We start from the raw sequence: 19,580 nt of genomic DNA on the forward strand, positions 1-19,580 counted from the left end.
ACACACTTCACAGCACTCACCGAATCACATACCCTCCCCAATGTCCATAATCCCACCCCCTTCTCCCTAGCCTTTTAATTAAGCCTTTTAATTAAGGGCATTTACTATTACCCTGATTTTCTAGTGTTTACTCACCTCCCTGTTTCCCCTTCCCAGTCCTAGAATTATAACCAAACTGAGCAATTTTGTTGATGAAAGTAACGATGTTAGTAACATCCAACAAATTCCACCTTTACATATTAAGTCCTTAAATGTTGTGCCAATCCTGATGGAATGCTGCAAGTATTTGGTTTCTAACAGCATGTTGTCAAGAAAGCAAGGGTAGGACTGTGAGCATCAGGACTTCCAGGATCAGAGACCCTCGAGTTTAGTAGTATTCTTTTAGGTCTTCTAATCATGTAGTCCACCTCCTGGGTGTCTGTCATAATATAACACTCAGCCATATTTCTGGTTGAGATTCCTTCTCATAGATTGGGGATGATCTCCTACCTACACATCTCTGAATTCCTTGAAACTCTGGGTTTCTTGAAATGAAGACTCCTGAACACAAAACAATGTTGGAAAGGGAAGACAAACTATTCTTAACCTTTCCTGAGAACTATGGTCTTAAACTGTATGTACACAAAAGAGGAGAATTTAGATCAAAGATTAATAACACTTGACCTAGAGTCCATGGACGTCCTGGAGGGATCCAAGATTGTTGGCTTGCAGAACTCTCTTCTCAGATGTTTTTCTGAAGAGAGGGCCCAGAGCTTTCATTAGATTTTTCAAAGTCCCTCAAAAATATGAATTGTCTTAAAGAGAGAGTTGCTAACCGTTGGGGTTGATGACAGAACAAGCCTTTTCCTGACAGATTTTTAAGAACAAGGCATGTCATGGTCCATTTATTAAGTAAAAATTATTCTATCAATATCAAGTTTCTTGAGTGTGATAACAGTAGGATGGTTATGTAAGAGAACATTCTTACTCTTAGGTAAGTGTTGAAGTATTTAAGGATATACTGTTATGATATCTGTAATGTACTCTCAGAAGTTCAGCAAAGAAGTATATACAAGTATCAGAATAAAGAGATAAGGATAAAGCTACATGTTAACAAATGTGACAAAATATTAAGAACTGAAGAATCTAGGCAAGAGTGAGTGAATATTGATTGTGCTATTCCTTCAACTTCTTTATAGATAAAAAAAAATGAAGTCAATAAAAGAATAAGGTCTTTTTATCTACCTTACTGTCATAATTATAGGTAAAGAAAGAGTGCTGTGACCGTATTTTGTAGATGGCTAAAGCCAGACAGAAAAAGATTGGGAAGACCTGCAAGTATCTTCCCAAATCACATTTGAGCCATAAGCAAAAACCGACCTAACAACAGTGCTTTGTCTTCTTCCCATCTCCTCCCCATATAGCCCTGTGCATCCCATAGGCAGACAGTGTGGTTCGTTCACACAAGCCCACTGAAATCACTGTGGTCCCCACGATAATGCTGACTTTTACGTTCACAGGCAAAATCTATTGCAGCCAGCTCCTCGTTGATGTTATGCTTGAACAGTAAGGTGCACACGGGAACAGATGGCATCTTGTGACCTTCTTAATAACAGGCTTGGTTGCCAATGTTCCTCTGTGTCCAGTCTCTGCAGGGAATTTGGAAACTGTTGCCTTACACTTGAATATTTTCTGACAAACTCACTTAACCATTTATTAGACTGGTTCCTAATTTTAAATGGTCAGAGAGAGCAAAACAAAATTCCCAACTCCTGAAAGGAACATTGGCATTTCTTGAGTCTGGGGACCCATTCCTGGGATTCTTTGGGGGCTGTGCTGGCAATCAGTCAGCCTATCTGTCATTTTTAATGTGGTGAGGACATCAATTGCAGGCAAACTGCTTCTCAGGCTATCTAGATTTATTGGTGGCCAATGTGAGACTTTTTTTTTCTTTCTGTAGTTTAAAAGAAATGCACCTCCATCCCCACCCCCCCACCCCAGGCAAGGCATACAAATGAGCCAGGAAACAAACCAGATCTCAGTATCCCAAGATCCTTCTGCTGCGACAGCTTACAACAGGAGTGAATGTGGGAACTCCGAGGTGAGTGAGGCTTGTTCTAAGTGACCCTGTTCCCTGAGTTGCACACCTGGGCAGCCAGTGGCTGTGGAGCTCTGCAGTGGGAGGAGGAGGAAGAAGAATGAAGGCACTAGGGGATTCGGTCCGCTGGCCTGGCCCTGCCTGAGTCCTCGGCTATCCCAAAAGGGCAGCTTTCCTCTGGCAACAATGGAAGGCAAACAAGGATGGCCCTAAGAAAAGACAATGAAGACCTTCACACTAAACCTGAGGAGTCTCCTTCCCCCAACAGAACGAATCTTGAAGGGCCGTACCAGGAGCTTGGGAGCCACAAGACACCAACATTACCAAATGGGAGGTCGTTCCCCTGCCTTAGGCCCTACAGGTACCACTTATCTCTCTCCTCTCTCCCTCTCATCCGCAATCATGCTTCCCATATCTTGTTTATACTACTGCATGTGTATTTTCAGATTTGGGGTTTGCCTAGCTGTATCTCTTTCAATCCACTGCCGATCTGGGGTGGGGGATGGAGGAGTGTATATAACTAAAATCGTGTATACACGCAACAGTACCAGGTGCTATTTATTTACTCAATTTTTAAGGTATTACAATGTTATGTGGCACAACACAGGATTCTAAAGGCTGTCATTGGAAATAAGTTCTTGGAAGTTTGCTTCTGTAAAAACTACATTCTGATTTTTAAAAGCATTTTGTAAACTCCCTTTTGGAAGACAAATTCCAAATAAGAAACTGCCTGTATGAGGAATATGTTGTGGGGAAAGTCTACAGTGGAAAGTCCATAAAAACCACTGTTCGACACAACATAGGGCATCTGGTTTATGTTGAGCCCTGTCCCAGGTGCTGGAGATACAGAAGCAAATAACACAGACAAGTCTCTGACCTCTTAAAGCTTATGTTCTAGAAAAGGAAAGAGAAAATAAACCAGTAAACTAATACAATAGTGCATAGAAAGCAAACAAGACACCAAGATAGAAATTAAAAGGGAAAGAGTATGAATAATTTACTTTAAATATGGTGGGCTGTGAAGACCCATCTGAAGAAGTGACATTTAAATTCACACCTGAAGAATACAGCTCAGCATAGCTGGGATAATTGCATTCCAACGAAGAGAATGTATGTGCAAAGGCCCCGAGGTAGGAAATGGCTTAGCATTTTCAAGTTGCTAACAGCAGCTAATGTAACTGGAACAGCAGGTGAGCAAAAAGGAGGAACCATGTAATGAAACCAGAAAGATAGGCAGGGTCCCATTCATGTAAGACCTCAGAGGTTTTAGTAAGGAATTGGAATTTTATCACAAGTGTGATCAGAAACACCTGATATCATCCTGTTTATGCTTTAAGCTCTCCATGTCTGAAGACATGGCATATAGGGTAGTCTAGTGACTTCTTTCTGCTTTTAGAAATCTTCCAAGGTTTAGAGAAGTCTTCACAGAATAAAAGTGGAAGGAAAAGAATAGGTAAAAAAAGAAGGACGTTAAACATGGATACAAATACTCTTGAACTAACACAACAAACTGTCATCATGGTGCCCTTTTAAAATATTAATGTTCTCCTAAACCCTTCCTTATAAAAGGCCATATACCATACAAACAGTTCCTGTTCAGAGAGCTGCTTCAGGAACTTGGAATTTGTTATCTGTGGTCAAGGAAATACCACAAGGAGATTTCACACATGTCACATCTGGGTCATATTATTATATCTCCCGGAATGGCAAGAATCAAGGAGGCCAGTGTACCCTTTTCCAAGAGTAACTTGGGCACATCCTAGAGGGATTCAGGGGTGGGGACACAGGTGTGGTGCTAAGAACAAGAGAAGGTAAAGAGAGAGCTGGTGAGTGCTGCCTTATAGTCTGTATTCCACCACAGAATAAATTGCTCCTGCTGGAGAGAAGTTTTAATTAAAAAATAATTGCTAGTATCTGCCTTAGAATGTAAATGGAGAGAAAGTTGAACCATTTAACCATTTCTGTTTGTTGTACTGCCATTTTATAATGTCTGATCTTTATTTGTTGAACCCAGAAATAAGCCCACACAAAATAGATGATCAGTTTATAACAAAGAAGCCAAGAGAAAAAAAAACGTTGTTGGGAAAACTGGACAACCACACACAAGAGAATAAAACTAGACCACTCTCTTACACCATACTCAAAAATTACCTCACAATGGATTAAGGACTTGAATGTAGAACCTAAAGTCATAAAATTCTTAGGTGAAAACATAGGTAGTATGCTCCTTGACATGGGTCCTAGTGATGCTTTTTGGATCTGATTCTAAAGGCAAGAGAAGCAAAGGCAAAAATAAGCAAATGGGACCACATCAAACTTAAAAGCTTTTGCACAGTGAAGGAAGCTGTCAACAAAACAAAAAGGCAGCCTCCTAAATGGGAGAAAATATTTTCAAATGATATATCCAATAACCAATCAATATCCAAAAGACATAAAGAACTCATGCAACTTAACAACAACAAACAACAAACTCAAACAACAAAACTCAAACTCAATTAAAAAATGGGCAGAGAATTTGAATAGACATTTTCCAAGGAAGACATACAGATAACCAACATATACATGAAAAGATGCTCAACATCACACTTATCAGGGAAAAGCAGAGCAAAACAATAATGAGATATCACCTCATACCTATTAGAATGGTCATCATCAAAAAGACAGAATAACAAGTATTGGCAAGGTTGTAGAGAAAAGGGAACACTTGTGTACTGTTAGTGGGAATGTAAATTGGTGTAGTCACTATGAAAGCCAGGATGGATATTCTTCAAATAATTAAAAATATACTACCACATGATCCAGCAATTCCACATCTGGGTATTTGTCTGAAGGACAATGAAAACACATATCTGAAAAGATTTATGCACACCTATGTCCATTGTAGCAGCATTTATAATAGCCAGGATATGGAAACGACCTAAGCATCCATTGATTGATTACCCATTGAGTGGATAAAGAAGATGTGGATATAGTGGATACTAAGATATAGTGGATACTACTCAGCCATAAGACAGTGAAATCTTGCCACTTGTGACAACATGGATGCTAAATGAAATAAGTCAGATGGAGAAAACCAAATACCGTATGATTTCACCTCTGTGTGGAATCTAAAAAACAAAACAGACAAAGCAAAACAAAAACCAACTCGGGACGCCTGGGTGGCTCAGTTGGTTAAGCGGCTGCCTTCGGCTCAGGTCATGATCCCAGCGTCCTGGGATCGAGTCCTGCATCGGGCTCCTTGCTCAGCAGGGAGCCTGCTTTTCCCTCTGTCTCTGCTGCCCCTCTGCCTGCCTACACACACACACTCTCTCTCTCTCTCTGACAAATAAATAAATAAATAAAATCTTTAAAAAAAAAAACAAAAAAAAACACAAACTCATAGATACAGAGAATAGATTGGCGGTTACCAGAGAGGAAGGGAAATGGGGGTGGGCAAAATGAATAAAGGGGCTCAACTGTACGGTGATAAGAGATAACTAGGCATATGATGGTGATCTCGTTGTAGTATACACAAATATATCGAATTATAATGTTGTACACCTGAAACTTACACTCCAATTATATGCCAATTTTACTTCAATAAGAAATAAAAAAGGTTTTAACTTCCAGTAGCTATCACCTTGTTTTTCTTTGAACATGAGAGACAAGTATGTAATGGACCATAGGGAAAGCCATAACCTAATCAAACACTTGCAAAGAAAACTATTGGTAATGCAAAAGGAAAACCACCTTAGTGCAGGTAGAACAAATAAGAGCGAAGAACTCTTTGAAAGGCAGTTGTGAAAAAGAATTTGAGGGGCACTTGAGTGGCTCAGTGAGTTAAGCCTCTGCCTTTGGCTCAGGTCATGATCCCAGGGCTCTCTGCTCAGTGAGGAGCCTGCTTCCTCCTCTTTCTCTCTGCCTGCCGTTGCCCTCTTGTGATCTCTATCAAATAAATAAATTAAATCTTAAAAAAAAAGAATTTGAGAATATATTTCCTATGATGATCACAAATTGCACTTAAGAACAGCCCATCTGATTTGCATCTACGAAGGGATGTGTGTCTACAAAGAGACAATCAACAGAGCCATGTTCACTTGACTTCATGTTTTAACTCCCACTGTGAGGGGCTTTTGGCACACTTGGTAAACCAAAAATTAAGTGTGAAAATTGAGAAGAAATACAAGAAGAAGTTATAACAAGAAGTTATTGCTCGGCCAAGTTAAGTAACTCTACCTTGACGTAGAGAGGAGTTGTCAGTTAAGTTAAAATGACCGTGGGAGGAGAGTGAAAAAGGCAACACGGACTAAGTCCCTTAAGAAATCATCATCATGGGGCACCTGGGTGGCTCAGTGGGTTGTGCCGCTGCCTTCGGCTCAGGTCATGATCTCAGGGTCCTGGGATCGAGTCCCGCATCAGGCTCTCTGCTCGGCGGGGAGCCTGCTTCCCTCTCTCTCTCTCTCTCTGCCTGCCTCTCCGTCTACTTGTGATCTCTCTCTGTCAAATAAATAAAATCTTAAAAAAAAAAAAAAAACAAGAAAGAAATCATCATCATGGGAGCGCCTGGGTGGCCCAGTCAGGTGGGTGGTTGCCTTCAGCTCAGGTCATGAACCCAGGGTCCTGGGATCAAGTTCCATGTTGGGCTCCCTGCTCTGCGGGAAGCCTGTTTCTCTCTCTCTGCCACTCCCTCCTGCTCTGCTCTCTTGCTATCTCTCTCTCTCTCAAATAAATAAATAAAATCTTAAAAAAAAAAAAAAGTCATTATCATGACTTTCCTCCTCTACCTTTCCTCCTATCAGCATTGTACCATACCAGTAGGAGAGGAGGTAGGAAAATACAGCAATACTATCAGGTAGGAAATGATTGCTTTTGCTGCTCATGTTATCACCGTTCAAGAACTTCCACCCATCCAGCTCTGGGACTGCTCCCTACTGGCATTCACGGGCCACTGGTGATTAGCATGGTTAATCAGCATTCTGAAGGGCACAGCTATCAGTATAAATGCAATAGGCCCGGACTCTGTGCCACTCAGATCAGATGCACTGTCACCTTAACTTACTATGAAGGACGTAATTGGGCTGTTTAATTCCCTGTGCCCTAGCTCAGACTTGTCTCCCAGCTCTGCAGTATGTTTTAACTTTATGTTCATTACTGCAAAGGGGAGAAAAGAAAGTCTTTCTTGATTTTAACAATTGCACAAATGGTTAGCTGCCCTGTCCACTTGCCTCAACAAACCACAGAAGAGCACAGAAAACCCACTTAAATATACTATTCCGATAAAGCCAGATTTTACTAGGAAAGCCAGCAGAAGACTGATTGTCCCAGGTGGTCATTAAAAACTTTTATTTCCATTATTTAGGAAAACCCCATAAGGCTGCGGAATACTTCATTTTACCATCCCTTCTCCCTGCAACACATGCCTGCATGTTAAATCTTTAAATAGAACAGCAAACCAATGACCAGAATATTGTATAAAGTGCTAAAAAGTCCTAATTTGAGATTTTAATCATGAGTCTTATTAAACCTTCAAAGATGGAACCCTGAGAGGTACAAGTTATATGGGAAAAATCTATCATGTTTCTTCCTCAAAAGCAGCATGTGTGGTGGTTGACCAGTTGTTCCTTTCCATAGTATACCGTTGTTACCAGAAAGCGGCTGCCCAGTCCAGTAACCCACTTCTGAACTCTCTGGAATTTCGGTGGAGCCTTGTGGCTACTTGTGCCGTTGGAATGTGAGCACGAGAGCTGTGTGTCATTTCCAGGCTGAAGTGGTAAGAAAGCAGGTGTGCCTTCCCTAACAAAGGACTCTGGTATGCCAGGGGATGGTGGAACCCCAAGATAAAGGGCATCTGTGTCCCTGAATCATCATGAACATCTGCCCCCGAAACCCCCACCATGGCCTTTATGGGAAGAAAAAAATGAACTTTTATTGTGTTAAGCAACTGGAATTTGAGATGTGTATTATAGCAGCTAATGTTATTCTAATTTAACTAAAACAGGGTGGAGGTGGTTGTAGGTTAGTAAAGACAGTTTCCTAGGTGGTAGTTTATAGCTTTGGTTTCTCGTCTTCATTTTTGGATGTACCCAGTAAAGGTCAGATGACATTACCTAAAGCTCCAAACTCTGGCAGAAGTAACATTCGGGAACTCATATGGACGAGGACATTTGGGCCCTGGAATAATTCATTTTTATAAGAGTGACAGATGCAGAGGGCAACATACTTGTTTTCTTGCTAAAGACATCTTGCCTTTACTAGGCAAATTAAAACAAAAAGACTACAGTCAAGAACCTACAAATTACAGGGCTCCTGGGTGGCTCCGTGGGTTAAAGCCTCTGCCTTCATCTCAGGTCATGATCTCAGGGTCCTGGGATCGAGCCCCGCATCGGGCTCTCTGCTCAGCGGGGAGCCTGCTTCCTCCTCTCTCTCTGCCTATGTCTCTGCCTACTTGTGATCTCTGTCTGTCAAATAAATAAATAAAACCTTAAAAAAAAACCCAAAAACCTACAAGTTACAAGGACAGCAACCCTGGCAAAAAGGCTGTGCTCACGACGGACTGTTGTACTCACTCTTCGCATCTGTAGTCTCCCGGGAGCCAGCTCTGCAGACCGTGGGACTGAAGGCAGAATTCGGTGATGATATCCTGAAGTAAGTAGAAGAAACAAGTTACGAGTTTCTGGGTCTAGAAGCCACGGCCTATGGATGTGGAGGGCTTTCCACTCATCTTCTCATTTGACTTTGTAAAACTTTTGCTTCCTCTCCTGTCCTCTCTCCATGCTCCCAAACCATAACCTCCGACTCCCGTGAAATCAACCCCTCTTGGACTTTCTCGTCATCCTTAGTGATTTGTTTGTTCCGTTTTGTCATAAAAGGGTAAAGTGTTCAGTTTTTCTACATGAAAAGCTCAAACATTAAGTTCATCATTGTCTTAGCAGGATTTGTGAGTCTTTCTCCAGGGAGTTGTTTTCAGAATAAGCAAAGTGCTATGAATGGAACAGGAAATATCACAGCCAGTGTGTTGGATTTCCCAAGAAAGTGTCAAACTGAATAGCAGAGGAGTAATTCAGGAACTTACAGATGCTGTGTCTTTCCTTCGAAACACATCTCTATCTCTGTTTCCCCAAATCCAGATACAATACTTTTTTAAGGCAAGGAGGGTCTTGCTGGGAAGCACAATCATTTTGTATGGAATGGACAGTCCCCAGTTTCCAGCATGCAGCACATTGTTTCCAGACCATGATTAGGGGGACAAGAGGGTCTCCAAGCTCCAGGGACCTGGAACTGTGTGTGGGAGTTAGGGGAAGAGCAGAATTGATGTCAGCATAGGGAGTCTCAAAATGCTCCTAGACATGCATTCAGCCAGCAAACTAGCCCTAATCATCATGGAGATGAGGGCTGCTAACCCACTGTGCTTCTTTCTTTCCATCCTACAACAGCTGATGAGTCAACAGAGGGTATTAATTTTAAAATGCAGATTCCTGAGCCTGTTCCCAGTAATTAATTTTCAATAGGTTTAGGGCAGGTGGTCAAATACAGGTAGGCAGTGGACCAGTTTACTGACTTCATCATCTATCATCTTTGCTTCTCTTTATACATTTTTTCACCTAAGCAGACATACCCAAACACTACAATTTGGGCATATATTCATTTGTTCATATTCATTGACATTGTGTGGACATACCGCTGTCTGTCCATTCTGCTCTATAGTGCTAATTCTACCTTTTTTTTGTTTTTGTTTTTCATATGTACCATTTTCATTGCTACTTCTTTTTTTATTATTTATTTTTTAAAATTTATTTATTTTCAGCATAACAGCATCATTATTTTTTCACCACACCCAGTGCTCCATGCAATCCATGCCCTCTGTAATTCTACCTTTTGACCTTTTAACTTTTACTAGTATGAAAAATGCTGCTAGAAACATATTTGTGGGCCGCCTGGGTGGCTCAGTGGGTTAAGCCGCTGCCTTCGGCTCAGGTCATGATCCCGGGGTCCTGGGATCGAGCCCCGCATCGGGCTCTCTGCTCAGCGGGGAGCCTGCTTCCTCCTCTCTCTCTGCCTGCCTCTCTGCCTGCTTGTCATCTCTCTCTGTCAAATAAACAAACAAACAAATAAATAAATAAAAATATTTGCGCGTACATGTCTCTTGGTGCACATGTGAATTGCATTTCAGCTGTGTATACACTTAGAAGTGGAATTGAGTGGCATCACTAAGTTTTAGGGTTACCCATAGCATCAACTTTAGATGAGGAGATTAAACTGGTTTTCTTTCCTTTCTTTTTTTTTTCAAGTGGGCTCCACATCCAGTGTGGCATATTTGGTGGTGTATTTTGTTCCCAGAACCTCTTAATTTTAAGGTAGTTCAATTTATCTAACTTCTTCTTTGTGCTTAGTGCTTTCTGTGTTCTGTTGAAGAAATCTTTGCCAATCTCAAGATCATCACGAAATCCTCTGTCATCTAATGTCTTTGTCTAAGGGTTATTGTTCGGCCTTTCATGCTTAGATCATTAATTCATTTGGAATTAATCTACCTAGAATTGAAAACACAGATTTTCTCTACTGTTCTGCCACCTTCTTCATAAATAAGTGTCCATATATGCACAGGTCTTTTTCTGGGCTCCTTATTCTGTTACATCGATCTATTTTCTATCCTTGTGCTATAATGCCATCTTGCTTTAATTACTGAAGCTCTATAGTAAGTTTTGTTATCTGTAAAAATCCCTCTAACCTTGTTCTCTTTTGAGAGTGTCCTGGCTATTTCCTGGCCTTGAATCATCTTACCAAGTTCCACAAAAACACCTATTGGAATTGCATTGAATCTACAGATCAATTTGTGACGCAAGAATATTTTTATAACTTTCAGTCATCCAGTCCAAGAACATGGTTTATCTCTCCATTTACTTAGATCATCATTATTTTCTCTCAGTAATGTTTTATAGTTTTCGGTGTGGAGATCTTGCACATCTTTGATTACATTAATTCTTAGAAATTTGACATACTTTAACAATATAAGTGGCATTTAAAAAAAATCATTTTAAAACTGTTACTTTTAGTCACTAATTTTCTTTCCCGTTTTAATTTAAACAGGTATGCAATGTCCGTATTGTTATCCTTTATAAAATTCATTTCCACATCCCTTCGTTGTAGAAACATGTCTCCTCTCTGTTCCACCAGTATTAGTTTTACATGGCTGCTAGAACAAACGAATCCACCCTATTTGTCTTGTGGCTTTCAGGAAGGCCTGCTCGGTGCCTTCTCATTCAGAAGCATGGTGCAATGTGCTGCTGCTTTTTCATAAAGGGATTTGTCTCTATAAGGACACCCTAGGTCAATTCTTGCTTCCCAGTCTCAACCTTGGATTCCCATGTGGCCTCACTGTTGCTCAGGAGGGATACAAGCCTCCCCAAAGATAAACACTGTGGTAATTCTGACTGGGCCTTGCAGAATAATCCCGAAGTATTTGGAAAGCAATGATTTTCCTAAAGACCTAAGGTCAGTCCTTGAAAATGTTCCACATGCTCTTGAAAACAATGTATATTCTTTGGTTCATGGGTTCATGACTCTAGATATATCACACAGGGCAAGTGTCTTGATCATGTTCAGATTTGGTGTGTTCTTGCTGATTTTTTGGTTGTTCCACCAGTTATCGAGAGAAGTGACTTAAAATGTTCAATTATGATTGTGTATTTGCTTATTCCTCCTTTGAGCTCCTCCGGTGTTACCCTTCATAAATAAAAATTTAACTTGTAAACACTTTTAGATTAACAAAATTATTGTGAAGATAGTACAGAGAGTTCTCATATACTCCCCACCCAGTTACCCCTATTATTAGCATCATACATTAGAATGCTATATTTGTAATAATTAATAAACCAATATTGACACATTACTTTTTAAAATTTTGTTTTATTTTTTTCCGTGTTCCAGAATTCATTGTTTATGTACCACACCCAGTGCTCCATGCAATACGTGCCCTCTGTAATACCCACCACCAGGCTTGCCCAACCCCCCACAGCCCTCCCCTCCAAAACCCTCAGTTTGTTTCTCAGAGTTCACAGTCTCTCACAGTTCCTCTCCCCCTCCGATTTTCCCCAACAGCCTTCTCCTCTCCTTCTCCCAATGTCCTCTGTGTTATTCCTTATGCTCCACAAGTAAGTGAAACCATATGATAATTGACTCTCTCTGCTTGACTTATTTCACTCAGCACAATCTCCTCCAGTCCTGTCCATGTTGGTACAGAAGTTGGGTGTTCATCCTTTCTGATGGAGGCATAATGTTCCATTGTATATCGACACATTATTAACGAGAGTCCATACTTATTCAGATGTCCTCAGTATTTTCCCTAATGCCCTTTTTCTGTTCCAGGATCCCATCTAGGATATGACATTACATTTAGTCATCACATCTTCTTAGGTTAGTCCTACTAGTGATAATCTCTTGGACTCCTTGGTTTGATGACCTTGACAATGTTGACGATCCCTGGTCAGGTATTTTGTAGAATGTCTCTCTATTGGGAATTATCTAATGTTTTTCTCATGATTAGTTGAGGTAAAGCACTATTTCATACCAAGGTTAAACACTATCAGTATGAATTATCATTGTTGATATGAATTAAACTTGGTCAGCTGGCTTGACCAAGTAATTGTCAGGCTTCCCCCCTTTTCACTTTCTGTATTCAGTGGAAGAAAGTCACTATGCACAGCTCCCACCTAAGTGGTCATGAGTTATTCTCCACCTCTTTGAGTATAATGTAGCTGCATGAATTATGAAAATGTTTTGCGAGGAAGATGTGTCCTTTCCCCCCTTATTAATGAATTTACTCAATCATTCATTTATAATACTATGAACCTGTGGGTTATTTTATACTTTGGGCCAATACTACTTCCTTTTGTTACACAGATCTTCAGCTTCAGTCACTGGGAGATCTTTCAGATGCCTCCATCATTGTTTTTGTTGTTGTTGTTGCTGTTCTGTTTTGTTGGACACTTTCTTCCTTTCTGGCACTATAAGATACTCCAAATTCATATTGTATATCTCCTCCACCAGTCTGAGAATCAGCATTTCTCCTAGAAACTCTGGCGCTGTTACTGGAGAATAGCCCTGGAAGCCAAAATCTGCGTACTCGGTGCGCTCGCTGTTACCAAGTGTTGCTCCTGGACCCTCTCAGCTGATGGCCCATGCTGATATGGGCTGCAGGTAGGGACTTTGCTCCAAAGAGTAAGGAAGTACCTGTGTCCATACTAACCTGTGTATATGCACAAACCGTTAAGTGTTTCTTTACGTAGCCATCTATATTTATAGTAAGCTATGCATGAATTCTGCATGAATGTTGACGCATTCAATTCTAATCCATTACCACACGGCTCACTCTTACCCCTTCTCTGTTCATCATTAACCTCCCACTCCCAACAACAGCCTCGCCCCCATCATCTACCGTCTATCTGCTTAATTGTTCCATTCCAGTATATGTACAGTGGTTTCAGAATTGTTACCTGTCCCCCCTGGGAAACAACTTTATCAACCAGAGTTCAGTGGTTATGGACTGTCACTCTAGTTTTAGTCTTATTACATTTCTAAAGTTACTTAGAGCAGCACTTTATTCCTTCAGTAAGCTTGATTCCTACTTTTGTAATACACATTTATATTCCTTTGTCGCATTTTATGTGCTATCCTGGGAACCCTCTCACCTCCTAAATAATTTTTTAAAATTTATATATATTAAATTTGACTCTCTGTTCTGTAAAGTACTATGGGTTTTCACAAAAACTTAGTGTATCATACAGAATAGTTTCACTGGCTTAAAAAATCCTTGTTCTTCACCTACTCAGCCCTCTCCCATCCCCTGTCAACCGCTGATCCATTTACTGTCTTAGTTTTGCTTTTCTAAATTATCATATAGTTGAATATGTAATACTTGACGGTCCGACCAGCTTCTTTCATTTGGGGCTAGGGAGCTAAGATTCGCCCATGTTTTTAATTACAGAAAGAAAGTGTGGGGGCGGCTCCTGGTTGGCTCAGTCAATAGAGCATCGGACTCCTGATCTCAGGGCCACAAGTTGGGTCCCCACAGTGGGCATGGAGCCTACTTAAAAAAAAAAACAGAGATCCATCCATGACCTTTGTGGCTTAATGCCTCATTTCCTTTTATTGCTGAATAATATTCCACTACATGAATGTGACACAGGGTTTTTTTTTTTTTTTAATTTATTCACCTATTGAAGGACATTTTTTTTCCTTCTACTTTGGGGCAATAATGAATAAAACAGTGTTGACATTCATGTGCAGGTTTTCATGTTGATCTAGGTTTGCAAATCAGTTATAGGTAAGTATCTAGGAACACACTGCTAGATCACTAGTAAGACTATGTTTAGCTTTGTAAGAAAGTGCCACCCCTCTTTGTTTCTATTGAGGTTCCCAATTTGTTTCCTTCAAACACAAATGGCTTGTTTCCCTGGGGACTGTTTCCTTCTCCAGACTATATGCTCCATGAAGACGAGTGCCCTATAGATGCTTCCATCACTGATGTAGCCCCAGGACCTATCCAAAAGACCTTATGTAGTGGGATAAATATATGATTAATATCATATATGATTAGTGGATAAATGAAAGAACAATTTAATAAATAAACAGAGCATCAAGACTTAAAACTTTATACTGAGCCATATTCCTGTCTCGGAAATTCCAAAGTGCCATTTTTTTTTTTTTGTAAAGATTAATTTATTTATTTATACTGAGAGAGAGAGAGTGAGAGAGGGAACATTAGCAGGGGGAAATGGGAGAGGGAGAGGCAGGCCTGCCACTGAGCAGCAGCCCGATGTAGAACTCGATCCCAGGACCCTGAGATCATGACCTGAGCCAAAGGCAGATGCTTAACCAACTAAGCCACCCAGGTGTCCCTTTTTTTTTTTTTCTTCCTGATTGAAGCAGAGTTGACATACAATGTTACATTAGTTTCATATGTCAAAATGCAGCTCTTATTTTAAGTTTGGCAGATAAGTGGGATTGATACTGACAGTCTAAGTTCTGTAATGCATTAATCTCCATTCTCCCAGTGCAGGATCCTTCTTTTTCATGTTGATGAATTTAACATATTTGCTGTTAAAACTGACCCAGAGCCAAATGATTAAGACTTCTCCCAGATTTCTTCTGTCTTGCACTATATGGGTATTCAATGTATGTGGTGAATAGATAAGGTGAATAAAACGTATCGTGTTTTATACACCTTAATGTTTTCCCAACTTAACACATTTTAAATAATCACTCACTTTATATTTTACTCGATAATCCCCCTTGGGCCACTTTGATTTTATAGCAGTGTGAAAATGTCTGCTTATAGCCTTACAAAATTTTAATCAAAAAATTTTTTTCAGAACTGAAGATATTTGCCTTAGGGCTAAAATTAACCAAGACAAAAATTAAGAACAAAAGCAAATTTAGAATATAATCAGTGTTTTAAAAATGAGCTCAATCTGCCCTTCGTCTTCATTTATGACACTGACTGGCTTCTTACCCTATAATAGAATAAGCTGTAGTTGTGCCAAGATTATATTTACATTTCTGAGGTCCCAGAAAACACACCTCGCAAGCTTGGGGTCTCCTGTGGTTTGCAGTGTCACAGGGGGCACTGGTTGGAAGGATGCATGTAACGATCACAGTCTGAACAGGACACAAATTCAGAGTTCGGAGCATTTTCACCAGCTGCCTTATTTTTGCACTTTTTGAGTGATAACGTATTTTTTTCTACTCTCGTGAGTGGGTCTGTTTGGATACCAGATTTCGAACACTATTTTCAGAGAGGACCCCGGCTATGCTGAAAGAGTCCCCCTAATTGGCCAAAAGATACCTCAAAATTCACAGAATTAGCAAAGGGAGTTCCACAATTAATTGAAGTGTCAACATATTTGAGAGCTATTAAAAATGAAGACTAGAGTTGGTTGGAATAAACTCGACAAGGCATGCAACAGAAAAGTCATTCTGAAACATTTCAGCATTTAAACGCAATTTTGATGATTTGGAAAGACCTGGAAGGCAATATAATTAATAATTATTAGGGTACTATTTGAGTTATTACTCACATCTCAAGTTGGAGCCAAAAACCCAATTGATTTTCAAATGAATTTCCAGAATTTGGACAAGATATTAGGCAATTAATATCCAGAGGGACATATTTCATAACAAGTCCTCATATTTTTCTACACGTCTACTGGTGCCTTCACTGGGCTATTTGTGGTTCTCTGATAATGCTTGGGATTAAAGTCTTTTTGCCTTTGTGCATATTCTCCTGTCCATGCACGATGCTCTTCCTTTCCCTACCTAAGCCAGCTCAGAGGAAACCTGCTTTACTGAGATCTTTCCAGAAACCCAGTCTCCCTTCCCCCACCACAGACACTGATAAAATCTCCTTCCTTTGCGACTCCTTATTTCTATAGTTTCAGGTACCATATTAAGCAAATTAATCTTTTCTGTGAGCCTATCATAAGACTTAGCTTAAAGTGAACGTTCAGAAAATGTCTTTCGGGCCCTCACCACTTGCCTTTACTGACAGACAATACAAGGTAGGGAAAGAGGATTTAGTCCACTTTCTTCCTGCTCTGGGGGAATTTTTAAACTTCTGAAAGTGGAAAAACTAGACCAAAAACTAAGGAGAAATTCTCAGACTCAACTCTTTGCCAAACAGAGAATACAAAATACCTACAATTGAATAAAATACTCAAAGTTTTATATTTTCAAGAGTAGGTAGTTATATAGAATGTTAGGACTAAAAGAGAATATAATCATAATTTCAGCTGGTAACTGACATTTACCTCTTCTTCCCGCTGACATTTACACAGGAAAAAATACAGAGTTAAAGTCTATGAAGTCTCTCAGGGTCTACAATACCCTCTTCCTCCTGAGAGCATTCTTGTCTATTTATAGTGACATAACCAGGTGCAGATTACAAAGATCTTACTGGTTACACTCAGGCCGATGCCGTCCTGCTTTAAAAGAAAATCGGCTGCTGGCGGACTCATCCAGTTGCTTTTTCCGGTAACTGCCTGTGTATGTTGTTATGGAAGAGTCTGACCACCTCGTTTCCTTCTGCCAAGACGCTCCAGCCTCGCGTCTGATCAGATCGAACTCTCGAGAGCTGAGAGGGCTAAAGGGCAGAACGATTTGTGGAGTCAAGTAGAAGAAGTGCGACATGGCTCTGGATGCCAGCTTCTCAAGCCCTCTGCATGATGGACAATTAATTTCCTTTTGGTCGCAAGAGGTAATTGACGGGGCTCACCAAACTTTGTAATTCTGACTCTGGTGGAATGCAGAAGCTTAACTCTCTTGAAGTTGCCAAGCAACAGATCACCGAATTCCACAAATACAAGGCCCCCAGCCCACCCCCACCCCCCAAACTTTAACTAGAAAATGTGTAAGGTATGTAAGTTTCTGTCCTTTTCTGAGCCACACAAGGCTACAAACGATGGCAAGAAAGCAGGTGGTGGGCACCCGGGTGGCTCAGTGGGTTAAGCCTCTGCCTTCAGCATGGGTCATGATCTCAGGGTCCTGGGATCAAGCCCTGCGTCGGGCTCTCTGCTCACCAGGGAGCCTGCTTTCCCTCTCTCTCTCTGCCTGCCTTTCTGCCTGTGTGTGATCTCTCTTTCTGTCAAATAAATAAATAAAATCTTTTTAAAAAGAAAAAAAAAAGCAGGTGGCAACTGCTTTTATAAATAAAACAGTGAGTCCTAATGATGCTGGTTTAAGAGGTGGGAGCGAGCGATAAAAGAACAGTGCCAGGCATTCATTTCTTCTAAAGACTGGGCTCCAAGAGTCTGGAAGCTAAACGAGCCGTCTGTGACGTCAGCAAGAGCGAGCAGGTGACTCAAATAGCTTCTCGTGTGTCATCGAGCGGTGGTCCTCGAGCAGGCTGCACACGGAAGTCATCCCAGGAGCTGTTAAAATCAGCCAAAGCTCAGACCTCACCCACACCCCCAGGCCACCCCCGGAGATTCTGATTTAACTGGTCTGGAGTAGGGCCCAGGCACTGGTGTATTTTAAAAGCTGACTCCTGGAGAATTCTAAAGACAGCCAGGGTTCAGAGTTAAGGTCACTGAAATATCACTGGGAGCCTTTTTTAGGCTGAGGGGTGACAGCATTCAATCTTCCATTCTCATGGTTTCCTCCGTCCCTCATTAATAAATAGTCTAAATCTGTGTCCTTGGCTTGTCTGTCGTTCTCTGCAATAACAAACAATTCACCGACAAATCAGACTAGATCTTTCAACATTTGTCCTTTTATCAGCTCCTGGAGCAGGTCTCCACATTCTGTGCTCATGCACATAACCTGAGACCTTCTTAACGTTCTTAACTAAATGCCAATGTCATGCCTCCTCTGGATCGGCAACTCTACCAGGAGATCCATCATCATCATTTAAAGAAGAACCATCTCCATGGGAGTTTGGATCAGCACCTACGGGCATGTTAACCTTGCAGAGACTTCAGGCCTGCCTTCCCAGACTATGGAGATCTGAGGAAAAGCTCAGGAATCAGCATATGAACATTGCTGTGTGATTCCAATGCACCCGATCTTTGAATACTGGGAATATGGCTCCCGGAGCTGAAGTCAGACAGTCCTTTATAGTGAGGCTGACACACTATAGGCCATGTTTCTTTGAGAACAAAATTATTTGTAAATAATTGATAGCATTTAAAATTAGGGGTTTCTATCCTTAAAACTTTGCAATTTGGAACATAAGTGCCTTTGCCCTAGAAGAATTAGGCAGAGGTTTCAGACCCAGCCGCTTTTTCTCATGGAATTGGGGCTCTTTAGAGAAATCCAGATAAGATAAGAAGACGGAGATGCAGAGGGAAGGAGGGACCCGAAGACCCAGCCGCCTAGCTCCTTTCAGCCCACCCAGTGTCAGGTAATGACTGTGCATACGCTTCAACCGTTAGCAGTTCTAGCAAGAATTATGGTTTCACAGAAATCTCTGCTAGCAATATATATTACTTTGAGACAGGAACATGTATAGAACAGATTGTGAAAGATTATTTGTAGAAAACATTTTAAAATCTTCTTCTTAGGTTGTGTGGCAGTCTATAAACAAATATGTGATAAAATAAGCTCTTTAAAAAATAAATTATGGCAGAAGTGTACTTTCTCATCACATTCCTGTTCTTTATGTTATTTTTGTTTTTTCTTCCCAAATCAATTATGATATCATTTTAACAACTCTAAGAACCTCAAGAACCAAGAGTAGTGAGGAGCGGCACTTGAGTGGCTCAGCGGTTAGATGTCTGACTCCTGCTTTTGGCTCGGGTCATGATCTCAGGGTCATGAGATGGAGCCCCACATCGGGCTCTGTACTCCATGTGGAGCCTGCTTAAGATTCTCTCTCTCTCCCTCTGCCCCTCCCTCTCTCACACATGTACATTTCTCCCCTCTCTCTCCCCCAAAATAATAATAATAATGATTATTATTATTAATTTTTTAAAAAAGAACCAAGGGGCACCTGGGTGGTTCAGTAGGTAAAAGCCTCTGCCTTCAGCTCTGGTCA

The 19,580-nt window shown here is 40.8% G+C and overlaps 1 protein-coding gene across 1 annotated transcript in view; it reads right to left on the bottom strand.

Annotated features, from left to right (window-relative positions):
• Positions 1-17,388, bottom strand: part of C1H4orf51 (chromosome 1 C4orf51 homolog) — a 33,069-nt gene extending 15,681 nt beyond the window's left edge. Inside the window, exons 1-2 of the mRNA XM_059155421.1 lie at positions 17,004-17,388; positions 8,623-8,696 (exon numbers count right to left, since the gene is read on the bottom strand). Coding sequence (XP_059011404.1) covers positions 8,623-8,696; positions 17,004-17,236 — 307 coding nt within the window. The 5' untranslated portion in view covers positions 17,237-17,388. The remainder of the gene's footprint in view (positions 1-8,622; positions 8,697-17,003) is intronic.
• Positions 17,389-19,580: the final 2,192 nt, after the last annotated feature.

The sequence above is a fragment of the Mustela lutreola genome, chromosome 1, assembly GCF_030435805.1.
Source record: "Mustela lutreola isolate mMusLut2 chromosome 1, mMusLut2.pri, whole genome shotgun sequence".
Taxonomy (NCBI): domain Eukaryota; kingdom Metazoa; phylum Chordata; class Mammalia; order Carnivora; family Mustelidae; genus Mustela; species Mustela lutreola.